Source organism: Schistocerca americana, chromosome X (assembly GCF_021461395.2).
Source record: "Schistocerca americana isolate TAMUIC-IGC-003095 chromosome X, iqSchAmer2.1, whole genome shotgun sequence".
In the NCBI taxonomy this organism is placed as follows: Eukaryota; Metazoa; Arthropoda; class Insecta; order Orthoptera; family Acrididae; genus Schistocerca; species Schistocerca americana.
Genome location: NC_060130.1, coordinates 202,822,576 through 202,836,047, shown reverse-complemented (window position 1 = coordinate 202,836,047; position 13,472 = coordinate 202,822,576). Strand labels below are relative to the sequence as shown.

The 13,472-nt window shown below is 42.4% G+C and overlaps 1 protein-coding gene across 3 annotated transcripts in view; it reads left to right on the top strand.

Annotated features, from left to right (window-relative positions):
* The window catches only part of LOC124554887 (60 kDa SS-A/Ro ribonucleoprotein-like), a 129,432-nt gene that overhangs the window by 65,562 nt on the left and 50,398 nt on the right, over window positions 1–13,472 (top strand). For all 3 annotated transcript variants that reach the window (XM_047128562.1, XM_047128560.1, XM_047128561.1), the window contains one exon: window positions 523–728. In XM_047128562.1, coding sequence (XP_046984518.1) covers window positions 523–728 — 206 coding nt within the window. The remainder of the gene's footprint in view (window positions 1–522; window positions 729–13,472) is intronic.

Here is a 13,472-nt window from a genome sequence, read left to right as displayed (position 1 = left end):
CCTTTCAAAGAGCACGGCCGACTTCCTTCCCTAATCCGATGAGACCGATGACCTCGCTGTCTGGTCTCCTTCCCCAACACAACCAACCAACCTGTTCATATCAGATGCTGAAATGTGACTTTCTGATGACAGGCTATTCTTGTGGTAACCTTCACAAAGTCATCACCTATAGTCACCAAACAGACAAATTGTGTTCTTATAGCCAAGGAAAACAATGATGTTGCCTGCAAAGCAGTTATTGCACTATTAAAAGAGTAGCTAAAACAGAAGATGCTGACTACATGTCGTATTCTGAACAATTCCTTGAATGCAGTTCTAGTATGGTGTTTGAACATTTTAAAATTGTACATTGAGCATCTGAATTGACCTGTGATGGGTATATTATGAAGGCATGTCTGTATTGTGTAAATTGATAAATTGACTTTGTTAACTAATGTGAGCATCATCAGTATTTTACAACTGAATTTGCCATTTAAACTTGATCACACAGTTTGATCTACAGGTCTTATTGAACATTTACAGATTTGGCATGTGTTAATACCAAAGATGTCTGTGGTGACCATATTGAAGGTTCTGCGACGTTTGTCAAGATATCGGTTACTTCGACGAAAGTCAGTGATTGTTCCACTTATTGTGGATCGTTTAAAGGAGGAAGAGGCCATTATAGAGGAGAAAGTACAGCCTGCGGAAATCTTGCTCTACTTAAAAAAGTATGAGTCATCATCTAGGTAAGTCAGTAGTGTTAATTTTTTACCTATCATATATATTAATAAATTTAGAAGCAAAACTGAAAGCACCGAGAACATAGAGGGATCCATATTCTTAATCATCATATAATGGGTACCTAGCGCATAGTAACATAGATAATGAGAAATAAGGACTTAACTCTAACACAAAAATCACTTATGTGATAAATTGTTAATAACTGGAATGTTTCATGCATAGTGTGATTGTTTCATGCTTCTGTTTACCCAAGTAACGTTTAATAAAACGTGAAGATTTAAAACTGATGTCCGTATAATAATCAGTTTGTTTCTTTCCATTTCAATGGAAATCAAAAGGGTATTACAAGAATGAGATTGAAAAAATCTCTAAGAAATAATGTTCTGGACAACCATGAACCATGACAGAGGCAATCTTTAATGAAGGACACCAAAAGTTGAGAGACTATCATTTATGAACTTTGTAGAGATAGTGGAGGTTCCTGTTCAAATACTTTATAACTTTGTGTCAAATGTTTCATTGGAAAATTTTAATTAAAAGTTGAACACACACTTGATATCACATTTGCTCCTATTAATTTTAAGAGTGACTTGAAAATTCAGTTGTTGTTTGAGCATCTTAAGTGAACTTAAAATGGTTTTGCTTGTTATTGTTGATGAGATATGGATAAATCAGAAAAGAAAACATTTTAGTGCTGTAGACTGGGAAGTGTGAACAAACATCGGCGAACATAAAAGCAGCAAAGTTGGTGGCCCTTTATTGTTTAATTTCCATTTTATCAATATGAATTTCTTATATTGATTTTAAAACAGATGAGTGGTGTACCATATTTTCACAACATTTGTGGTTTTCTGTAAAATTCAGGTAAATTCACAGAAAATTAATGTTATAGTGTACTTGATTCCAGAATTGAAAAGAAAAAAACTTCAAAAAATCTAGATGGTATTATAATTTTTGTAGACCATGAAGCAAATAAGTTGACAGCTAAACCTAGAATTGTGTGAGTATAGCTCACTAGTCACCACAACCAATAAAACATGTTTTTGTGTCGGTTTAAATTCATGTAAGGTGGAAGGATCTTCTGAAACTTATTATAGTAACACACACAACTGAGAAAGTAAGTAACAATAACAACACTTTAATGTAGAAACCGAAGAGATATTCTATACACCATCCTTGCACATTGCTAGGCCAGTACCAGATAGATAAACAGTGATCCACGAGTGGAGAGAAGCTAATGCATGGAACATTACAGAATGAGACAGAAGCCACTCCATTCCAGAGTTAAATACAAAAGCATTAGATGATGCCGTGTGGTGGCATTGGATGGCAGACACACTCACCACTCTTGATGCACACCTGCCAGTGCTGTCTAAAAGTGCCACCGCTTGGTGTCCAAGCTTTGCTGCCATGCGCCATTGCAGGCTGATTAAATAACATGTGACGGGCCGGCACCATGCGTCTTGATGAGCTTTGACAGAGGGTGAGGTGCCAGTATGATTCATGTGATAACCACGGGTTACGGCAGTCCTCGCCTGTTGTCAGGGCACGTGTGACCCAGTACCATCCCAGCATCCCTTCCCTGTTGTGGGGGATGGCGCTCTGTGCTGGGAAGTGCTTCTGGAGTGCCACCGGAGGGTGCCGTCTGTGCCACAAAGAGCTCTCAGTCAGCTTCCACTTAGATCCAGAAGTGACCCTGGCATGATGGCGTGACTGTGGGCAGATGCTCGTGGGAGATACGCCGGCTGCTGGGGGCACGGATGCTGGTACTGGAATATGTGGAGGTATGCTGGGGATGGGGCAGGGGACGGCTCCTGATGAAGGGTCCATGTCTCCAGCGGCTGCTCTGTGTGCCCATCCGTGTCCTGATTCTAATGAGCTGGTGGAGGGTGAGTACAGCGTAGTAGCATACAGGAGCAAAAACAGTGGAAGGGGCACAGAAAGAAGGTGGAGGCAACGAAGGAGGTCCAGGTGCAGGAAGAGCAGATGTACTTGGAGGTGTGCATGGAGGCAGAGAAGGCAGGTTCCCCACTTGGTGACAGAGTTGATTGTGGTGTCATGTCACCAATCTGTCAGTCACCTGCAGCATAATGATATACCAACGTCACTGGCTGCTGATGATTGCCGGGCCCAGCACTCCCGGTGACCAAACACACATCCCGGACCGGAGTCCCAGGCATGTAACATGCTGTCAGAGGCCCCTTGTGCTGCCTCAGAGTAGAGGACAGGAGATTCAGCACTGTACATAGCTGACAGTCATGTAGGAGCTCCTCCAGGCTCTTCTTGCTCATAAACGTGGACCTGTAGGAACTCTGAAAAGCGTGTGAGGGCTTCATCCACAGAGGCATCATTACTTCTTCAGTTGCCTTTTAAAAGTGCAGATGAGGCATTCTGCCTCCATGTTCAATGTTGTATACTGTGGTAAGCACAAAAATTGTGAAAAGTCTGAGAGAGGAGTTGAGAACTGTTATCAGATACCAGGGTGTGGACCAGGTCTTTAGTGGAGGTCAGAGTAAAGTCCACACCATTGCATCCCCTGTAGTGGTGCCGCAGTTGACTATATAAGGGAAGCGGAAGTAGGCATTAATGGCGACCAATCAATAAGCATTTAAGAAGGGCCTGGAGAATGGACACATTCCCACAGCTGTGGTGACTCAAGTCACGGCGAGTAACATTGACAGGTAGAGGCCTGATGGTCGGCATGTGTAGAGCAAGCAGTTATTAAATATTCAATCTCATTATCATGTCCAGGCCAGTAGACATGGTGGTGAATCAGCATCTTCCTGCAGGAGATGCCCACGGATCATGATGCAGAAGGTGAAGAATGTCACAACTGAGAGCTGCCGGAATGAGGAACAGCATTTTTTTGTGAACAACAAAAGGACACTGTCGGAGAGCATTAGTGAGTGTTGTACCAAAAATTAATTGCAGACAAGATTGTATATACTGGGGGGAGGGGGGTGGGGGGAAAAGTCACTTAGGCCACCATTGCTGAACGTTTCGTCGCAATTGATGAGGAACAGGGTTAGAAGTGTCAGCATGAGCGATGCAAGAACTGGTAGCAGGGAATCCATCCACAGTACTGCCAGCTTTATTGTCGAGGTAAAAACAAAGTACTCTCTCTTGATTAAAACCAGGGTCAGGTCCCACTGACAGACCCAGGAGAGCACCTGTGTTTTAATGCTGTGCCATAGAATGGAAATGAATCTTGTAATTTTAAAGGAGCAGGGCCCACTGTTGCTGTCTGTGAGCTACCTTATATGCCAGGTGTGGCACAGGACTAAAGCAGGCATGTGATCAGTCACCAAGTGATAACACCATAGAGAAACACATGAAACTTCTTCATAGCATAGATGATAGCAAGAGACTTCTCTTCTGTTTGAGAATAATTATTCTCTGCATCATTAAGCATCTTCATCACTAAAGCAATAGGCTGTTCTTAAACATCAGTATGATATTGAGACAAAATGGCTCCCATGCCATACTACAGTGTGTCTGTTGCAACCAAAAGCTGGAGTCCCCTCTGATAGGTGGCCAAGCACAGGGCAAAATGGGAACCAGCAGGGGTCCACTCAAATGCTGCACCTTTCTTAAGCAGCTGATTTAGAGGCTAGGAAACTGAAGTTGCCAGCAGAAGGAACTTGTGGTAATAACATGACTTAGCCTAAGAATGCTTGAAGTTCTTCACATTCAAAGTGTGTGGGAAGGTCGCAGTAGCCATGATGTGACTGTCAGTCAGCTGAATCCCCTGATGAGAAATAATATGTGCCAACTATTCTATAGAGAATTGGAAGAAATGTGATTTTCCAAATTGCACTTAAGACACGTCACAAGATCTGAAACAAAAGGCAAAGGTTGCAAAAATGATCCCCGGTAGAGGAACCTGTAATACCTATGTCACTGAGATATCTGATACAACAAGGAATGTGTTGAGTAGGCAGTCCTAACAAGGGAACCTCCCCTTCGCACCCCCCTCAGATTTAGTTATAAGTTGGCACAGTGGATAGGCCTTGAAAAACTGAACACAGATCAGTTGAGAAAACAGGAAGAAGTTGTGTGGAACTATGAAAAAAATAGGCAAAATATACAAACTGAGTAGTCCATGCCCAAGATAGGCAACATCAAGGAGAGTGTGAGCTCAGGAGTGCCGTGGTCCCGTGGTTAGTGTGAGCAGCTGCGGAACGAGAGGTCCTTGGTTCAAGTCTTCCCTCGAGTGAAAGTTTACTTTTTTTATTTTCACAGAGTTACGATCTGTTCGTTCGTTCATTGACGTCTCTGTTCACTGTAATAAGTTTAGTGTCTGTGTTTTGCGACCGCACCGCAAAACTGTGATTAGTAGACGAAAGGACGTGCCTCTCCAATGGGAGCCGAAAACATTTGATCACAAGGTCATAGGTCAACCGATTCCTCCACAGGAAAACACGTCTGATGTATTCTATATGACACTGGTGACGACATGTGCGTCACATGACAGGAATATGTTGTCGACCCACCTAACTTGTATGCTTGGCGAATGGGTAAAAAGATTCTTCTACCTTGCCTGATTTAGGTTTTCTTGTGGATGTGATAATCACTCCCAAAAAGTGATGAAAACATAGGAGTTTGTCAGATAATGATTGTAATAACCATAACCAACAGCGGGAACGCCTTGGGCTGCGGATCAGAGCCGCCAGGCGGGGAAGCCGCCGGCGGTGGAGCACGAACCACCGGGTAAACACAGGACAAGTCGGACGACAGACCAACAACAACTGACAACAGCCGACAACGACCGACTATGAGCGACACAACGAGGAAGAGATAAACAACGGAGGCTTGTGGAAACCACAACACCAAACACCAAACGTAAATACACTCGGAACCAGAGCCAGGCAAATGTCAACAACGAGCAACGACCAGAACGCAGTACCGCTGAGATAGAAATGAAATCCAGAGCGAGTACCAGACTGGCTGGACTAGGGCAGAGCGGGCCCCTATGTTCGAAACCAGAGGTAGCGGCTATTGGCCGCTGTATGCACGTGACTTAGCGTGAGAGCCGCTGCGCGGAATAGCCGCCGCGGAGGCAGAGCCCTCTATGGGCTGACCGCGTCCATTTGTTCTGCCGCGTGTTCGACTTCCGCGGCGGAAGGTACTAGAATAATTGTCTGAAAATAAAAGATTAAACTTTTCACTCGAGGGAAGACTTGAACCAAGGACTTCTCGTTCCGCAGCTGTTTACGTTGACCATGGCGCTCCTGAGCGCACACTATCCTTGATGTTGCCTATCTTGCCACGGACTACTCAGTTTGTATATTTTGCGTATTTTTTTCAGAGCTTCACACAACTTCTTCCTGTTTTCTCGATTGATCTGTGTTCAGTTTTTCAGGGCCTATCCACTGGGCCAACTTATAACTAAATCTGAGGGGGTGTGATGGGGAGGTTCCCTTGTAAGTAACGTTGAAAAATGGCAGGTGCATTTTAAACACCAAAAACCAATCGGTTGTAGCTGTAGATGGCGTACTGAGTATTTGTAACAAGGAGGTGATGTGTTTCCTCATCAAGTGGCATCGATAAATACGCTTCCATCAAATCTGGTTTGGAAAAATGTTGTCTACCCACAAGCTTCATCAGGAGTTCATCTGGGTGGAGGATGGAGTATGTATCAACTATGGACTGGAAGTTAAGTCACCACAAAGACACAGTTAGTGCATCTGCTTCTTGATAATGAAATATGGTGTAGTCCACTGAGTGGGCAAAATTGGTTCCATGACACCTTAAGCTGTCAATCCGTGTAATTCTTCCATCACTTGAGCATGAAGTGCAAGTGGTACGGGCCAGACACAGAAAAAATGGGGATGGGTCATAGATTTGAATGTAATGTGCTCTATGTAGTCAGAAGGTTACCAAGTCTGGGTGAAAAAAGGACAGAATATTCTTTGCATAAATAATCCAACTCCTGATACGGTACAAGATGTGGCCCTAAATGAATGGAATCTGAGACCAAAAACCAAAATCCAGGGAAATTTCCAAACCGAACAAATTTTCTGTAAATGCTGTGTTCACTACCAGAAATGTTACTCGCCGAGCCACCACTTTGTATGTGGTTTCCACAGTGAACTGACCTAGAAGAAGAATCTGCTTTCTATTGTACAGTTACAATAGACAGCATGAAGTAGCTGACTGTGGAGTTCCCTAAGGAGTAGATAAGTGGTAGAATTCAGGAGCGAGGCTGCTGTGCCAATATCCACCTGAAGACGTAAGAGTGTCTCATCGATATGTGCATCAGTGGACAGTTTGTTTGAAACAGTTGTAATATCTTCACACACATGACTAACAGTGTAGATATGCATAGGTTGAGATGTGTGAAGCATTGTGGAAGGAGACTGAGTATTGCACACAGTTGCAATGTAATCTTTCTTACAACATATATACAGCATGACATGCAACACTGTGGACAAGCTCACATTGAACAAAACAAGGAGGACAGGAGCTTGTGGAAAATTTTCCACCATGCTAGTGTTTGTGCAGAACATAGCAGCAAAGCATGCTGCACTGCCGCAACCACCTCTTCTGAGGGCATGCAAGAACATGTATGCCTGTTGCTGTTAGAGTTGACTGTGGCTGTGTCGGCCCAAGAATCTAATTGATGGCCAGTGGGATGAGAAACTCCAAGTGTTTGTGCTATCTTGAGTACTTCTTCTAAAGAGGGATCCTCAAATTGCAATGCCCTTTGTGGAACCTCTTTATCTGGGACTGCCCACATGACAGCACCTAAACCCATACTATCTGTGTAAGATTCCTGAGATTTACCAGTAACAGACCTACACCTGTGCCTTAACCCCTGCAGTTGCACAGCCCAAATGTGATAGGATTGATGAGATTGCTTTGTGCACTGATAAAACTCCACTCTTACAGAAATAATGTGAGTATACTTGCGATTTAAGAATGCAGCAAACAACACATTTTGTCAGATGATAGAGATTCCAGATCCTGAGGGGGGCCTAACTTCCCTAACAAGTGATGCATGTGCAGGGAGAACCCAGACACAAAAAGAGCTTTAATGGAGTCGGTGTCATTACCTTGAGGGCCATGAAGGATTGCCATAGATGTTTTTCATGTGATTGCCAGTATTCGGCAATAGCAGAGTAGGCAGGGAACCGAGGTGGGTAGGCTGGTAAAGTCTGATGTCTCGTTATCAGCCCCATCAAAACCCTGTCCAGCATGATCGTGTGTTCTTCTTTCTGCATTTGTATGTGACATTGATTTTCCATTTACTGTTGCTGTAACTTTTGTAGAATGACCTCCAAACATGCACATGCATACATTGCCATTATTTTGCACAAAACACATGAAAAATGAACCTAACTCATCACTATTTTTGTGCTAACACTTAAAGGGTAGGAACCATAACCATGCTCAATACATCATCCTGGTACATTGCCTGGTCAGTACCAGACGGACAAACAGTGATCCGTGAGCAGAGAGAGATAAGCTAGCTCACGAAACATTACAGAATGAGACATAAGCACTCCACTTTGCAGTTAAATAGAAAAGCATTAGATGTTTCTGCATGGTGGCGTAAGACAGTGGATGCGCACACTGCTCTTGATGCATGCATGTCAAATTGAACACTGTTATGCACATGCAGTCAGCTGGTAGGTGTGTGGCTACAACAGTCTCTTTGAAGTGTTTAAGGGGCAAATAGTATGTTTTGAGAAACTCTGATTTACATCAACATTAAGCTACTTCTGAAGCTTATCAGATTTTTCACCAGTTTCCCCAAGATAAAAATTAACTTCTGTTTGTGATGACCTGAGAAATTAAAGAATTATTTTATTATTTTGTTTATTTTAAAGTAACTTTAAGGATGAAGGCCACATGCTTCCAGTTGAGAAGTTAAGAGTTGTAGGATTTTTCTCCTCTGGTATTCTCTGATGTCATCATCAACCATCAAAAATAGAGTTCATAGATTTACTTACTTGGAATGTGCTTCACTCACTCACTTACTTGATTTTTTTCCTGAATGCATATGCACTGGTTTCTGTATCTTCCACAAAATAATTTCTACTTTCTTTAACTCTCTCCATCCATGACCATAAAGCCACAATTCTGAGCACTGAGTTGCTATCAAAACACCAGAAAAGGAAAACTCCTACCTGTTGGTACACCCAGAAATTCAGTTAATGTTGATGAAAATAAATGTTAGTGACTACTTGCTGATCCACATATGCACAGGAACATATCATTTTTGCATTTTTTCATGCAGGTACTACTCTCAAACGTGTAGTGGGCTGCCTGTGATGTAATAGTTAAAGAGCGTACAGTGCACTATGCAGTTCATTTATATGTATAACATTGACATACATATTAGTATGTGGCGCCTTTTTTGGCCTGATGACAGTGGCATTGCATCAGGCGATGGCTTCTAGAGGTACCTAAAGTGCGATGGAGCAGTCCTGATTCATGATCTCTAAGCTGCCACTTACAACTCCCAGAGAAGGTTGTATGTGGCTCCAAGGTGTCCCATTGTGCCCAATAGGGCTTAGATCAAGTGACCTGAGGATGCCACTCAAGCCGTGTCATGTCTTTGAAGTGTATATAAAACTATTATGACAGAATTTCAGAGTGATGGAGTTGTAAATTATCTTGCAGAAGGTAAAATTCACGTTGGAATGCTGTATCGGAGAAATGGGCACACATTACTGGACAATATGTTCCTGTATCAAATGCTGGTGATAGACAATGTCAGTTGTGTCAAGGCCTCTCATTTCATTCCTTGTAAATGTCAGTCACACAAGAATACTGGCACTACGTCACCAGTGTTTGGCCATCAAGCCAAATAGAAAAAATGTGCTCTGTTGTTCACAAGTGAATCATTGTGTTATGTGGAATTTGGCGTACCTGTACCTGTCACTGTCACTGGCATGAACCTATACATACTGCAGCTCATCATACAGTTGACATTTTACATGGGTAAGAGTAAGTTTTGTACTCCATAGTGAAGAGGTGGTTCTGGATAGTATCACTACTCACTTTTTGTGTTGTTGCTATAGTTTTGCACTGAATAGGTGAAAGATCTGCTGAACTCTGGGCTGGCAATCTGCTATAGCAGTCCACAATAACCGAAGGCAGCCTCTGTCATTAAAACATAATTGCTCACAGCAGTTGACTGGAAGTGGTGGTTTTCCCTGTACTGTTGTTGTTGTGGTCTTCAGTCCTGAGACTGGTTTGATGCAGCTCTCCATGCTAATCTATCCTGTGCAAGCTCCTTCATCTCCCAGTACCTACTGCAACCTACAGCCTTCTGAATCTGCTTAGTGTATTCATCTCTTGGTCTCCCTCTACGATTTTTACCTTCCACGCTGCCCTCCAATGCTAAATTTGTGATCCCTTGATGCCTCAGGACATGTCCTACCAACCGATCCCTTCTTCTAGTCAAGTTGTGCCACAAACTTCTCTTCTCCCCAATCCTATTCAATACCTCCTCATTAGTTACATGATCTACCCACCTAATCTTCAACATTCTTCTGTAGCACCACATTTCGAAAGCTTCTATTCTCTTCTTGTCCAAACTATTTATTGTCCATGTTTCACTTCCATACATGGCTACACTCCATACAAATACTTTCAGAAACGACTTCCTGACACTTAAATCTATACTCGATGTTAACAAATTTCTCTTCTTCAGAAACGCTTTCCTTCCCATTGCCAGTCTACATTTTATATCCTCTCTACTTCAACCATCATCAGTTATTTTGCTCCCCAAATAGCAAAACTCCTTTACTACTTTGTCTCATTTCCTAATCTAATTCCCTCAGCATCACCCAACTTAATTCGATTACATTCCATTATCCTTGTTTCGCTTTTGTTGATGTTCATCTTATATCCTCCTTTCAAGACACTGTCCATTCCATTCAACTGCTCTTCCATGTCCTTTGCTGTCTGTGACAGAATTACAATGTCATCGGCGAACCTCAAAGTTTTTATTTCTTCTCCCTGGATTTTAATACCAACTCCAAATTTTTCTTTTGTTTCCTTTACTGCTTGCTCAATATACAGATTGAATAACATGGGGGAGAGGCTACAACCCTGTCTCACTCCCTTCCCAACCACTGCTTCTCTTTCATGTCCCTCGACTCTTATAACTGCCATCTGGTTTCTGTAGAAATTGTAAATAGCCTTTCGCTCCCTGTATTTTACCCATGCCACCTTTAGAATTTGAAAGAGAGTATTCCAGTCAACATTGTCAAAAGCTTTCTCTAAGTCTACAAGTGCTAGAAATGTAGGTTTGCCTTTCCTTAATCTTTTTTCTAAGATAAGTCGTAAGGTCAGTATTGCCTCACGTGTTCCAACATTTCTACAGAATCCAAACTGATCTTCGCCGAGGTCGGCTTCTACCAGTTTTTCCATTCGTCGGTAAATAATTCGTGTTAGTATTTTGCAGCTGTGACTTATTAAACTGATAGTTCGGTGATTTTTAGATCTGTCAACACCTGCTTTCTTTGGGATTGGAATTATTATATTCTTCTTGAAGTCTGAGGGTATTTCGCCTGTCTCATACATCTTGCTCACCAGATGGTAGAGTTTTGTCAGGACTGGCTCTCCCAAGGCCGTCAGTAGTTCTAATGGAATGTTGTCTACTCCCGGGCCTTGTTTCGACTCAGATCTTTCAGTGCTCTGTCAAACTCTTCACGCAGTATCATATCTCCCATTTCATCTTCATCTACATCCTCTTCCATTTCCATAGTATTGTCCTCAAGTACATTGCCCTTGTATAGACCCTCTATATACTCCTTCCACCTTTCTGCTTTCTCGACTTTGCTTAGAACTGGGTTTCCATCTGAGCTCTTGATATTCATCCAAGTGGCTCTCTTTTCTGCAAAGGTCTCTTTAATTTTCCTGTAGGCTGTATCTATCTTACCCCTAGTGAGATAAGCCTCCACGTCCTTACATTTGTCCTCTAGCCATGCCTGCTTAGCCATTTTGCACTTCCTGTCGATATCATTTTTGAGACGTTTGTATTCCTTTTTGCCTGCTTCATTTACTGCATTTTTATATTTTCTCCTTTCATCAATTAAATTCAATATTTCTTCTGTTACCCAAGGATTTCTACTAGCCCTCGTCTTTTTACCTACTTGATCCTGTGCTGCCTTCACTACTTCATCCCTCAGAGCTACCCATTCTTCTTCTACTGTATTTCTTTCCCCCATTCCTGTCAATTGTTCCCTTATGCTCTCCCTGAAACTCTGTACAACTTCTGGTTTAGTCAGTTTATCCAGGTCCCATCTCCTTAAATTCCCACCTTTTTGCAATTTCTTCAGTTTTAATCTACAGTTCATAACTAATAGATTGTGGTCAGAGTCCACATCTGCCCCTGGAAATGTCTTACAATTTAAAACCTGGTTCCTAAATCTCTGTCTTACCATTATATAATCTATCTGATACCTTTTAGTATCTCCAGGATTCTTCCATGTATACAACCTTCTTTTATGATTCTTGAACCAAGTGTTAGCTATGATTAAGTTATGCTCTGTGCAAAATTCTACCAGGTGGCTTCCTCTTTCATTTCTTAGCCCCAATCCATATTCACCTACTATGTTTCCTTCTCTCCCTTTTCCTACTGTCGAATTCCAGTCACCTATGACTATTAAATTTTCGCCTCCCTTCACTACCTGAATAATTGCTTTTATCTCATCATACATTTCTTCAATTTCTTCGTCATCTGCAGAGCTAGTTGGCATATAAACTTGTACTACTGTAGTAGGCATGGGCTTCGTGTCTATCTTGGCCACAATAATGCGTTCACTATGGTGTTTGTAGTAGCTTACCTGCACTCCTATTTTTTTATTCATTATTAAACCTACTCCTGCATTACCCCTATTTGATTTTGTATTTATAACCCTGTATTCACCTGACCAGAAGTCTTGTTCCTCCTGCCACCGAACTTCACTAATTCCCACTATATCTAACTTTAACCTGTCCATTTCCATTTTTAAATTTTCTAATCTACCTGCCCGGTTAAGGGATCTGACATTCCACGCTCTGATCCGTAGAATGCCAGTTTTCTTTCTCCTGATAATGACGTCCTCTTGAGTAGTCCCTGCCCAGAGATCCGAATTGGGGACTATTTTACCTCCGGAATATTTTACCCAAGAGGACGCCATCATCATTTAACCATATAGTAAAGCTGCATGCCCTCGGGAAAAATTACGGCTGTAGTTTCCCCTTGCTTTCAGCCGTTCACAGTACCACAACAGCAAGGCCGTTTTAGTTAATGTTACAAGGCCAGATCAGTCAATCATCCAGACTGTTGCCCCCTGCAACTACTGAAAACGCTGCTGCCCCTCTTCAGGAACCATATGTTTGTCTGGCCTCTCAACAGATACCACTCCATTGTGGTTGCACCTACGGTACGGCTACCTGTCTCGCTGAGGCACGCAAGCCTCCCCACCAACGGCAAGGTCCATGGTTCATGTACTATGATTTTAAAATATAATAATAATAATAATAATAGACAGTTGAGCATAGAAAGTGGTGGTGATATTGGCCTCCCATACCCATTTGCGTAATACAGGATGATCAGTTCTTAACCCATCCAGCTGGTGGGGAATTTTTTCTCCCATTGGTTGCCAGCTGGAAGTGGCACTGGTGAGGGGTATATTTTCCCTCCACTGCGAAGTCGTTGTTTGTGTAGAAATCTTGGGCAGGTAGCAACTGTTCATTAGACAACGCAGTACAGTGTGTTGTGTGTAAATGTTTCAAGTAAAATGGGA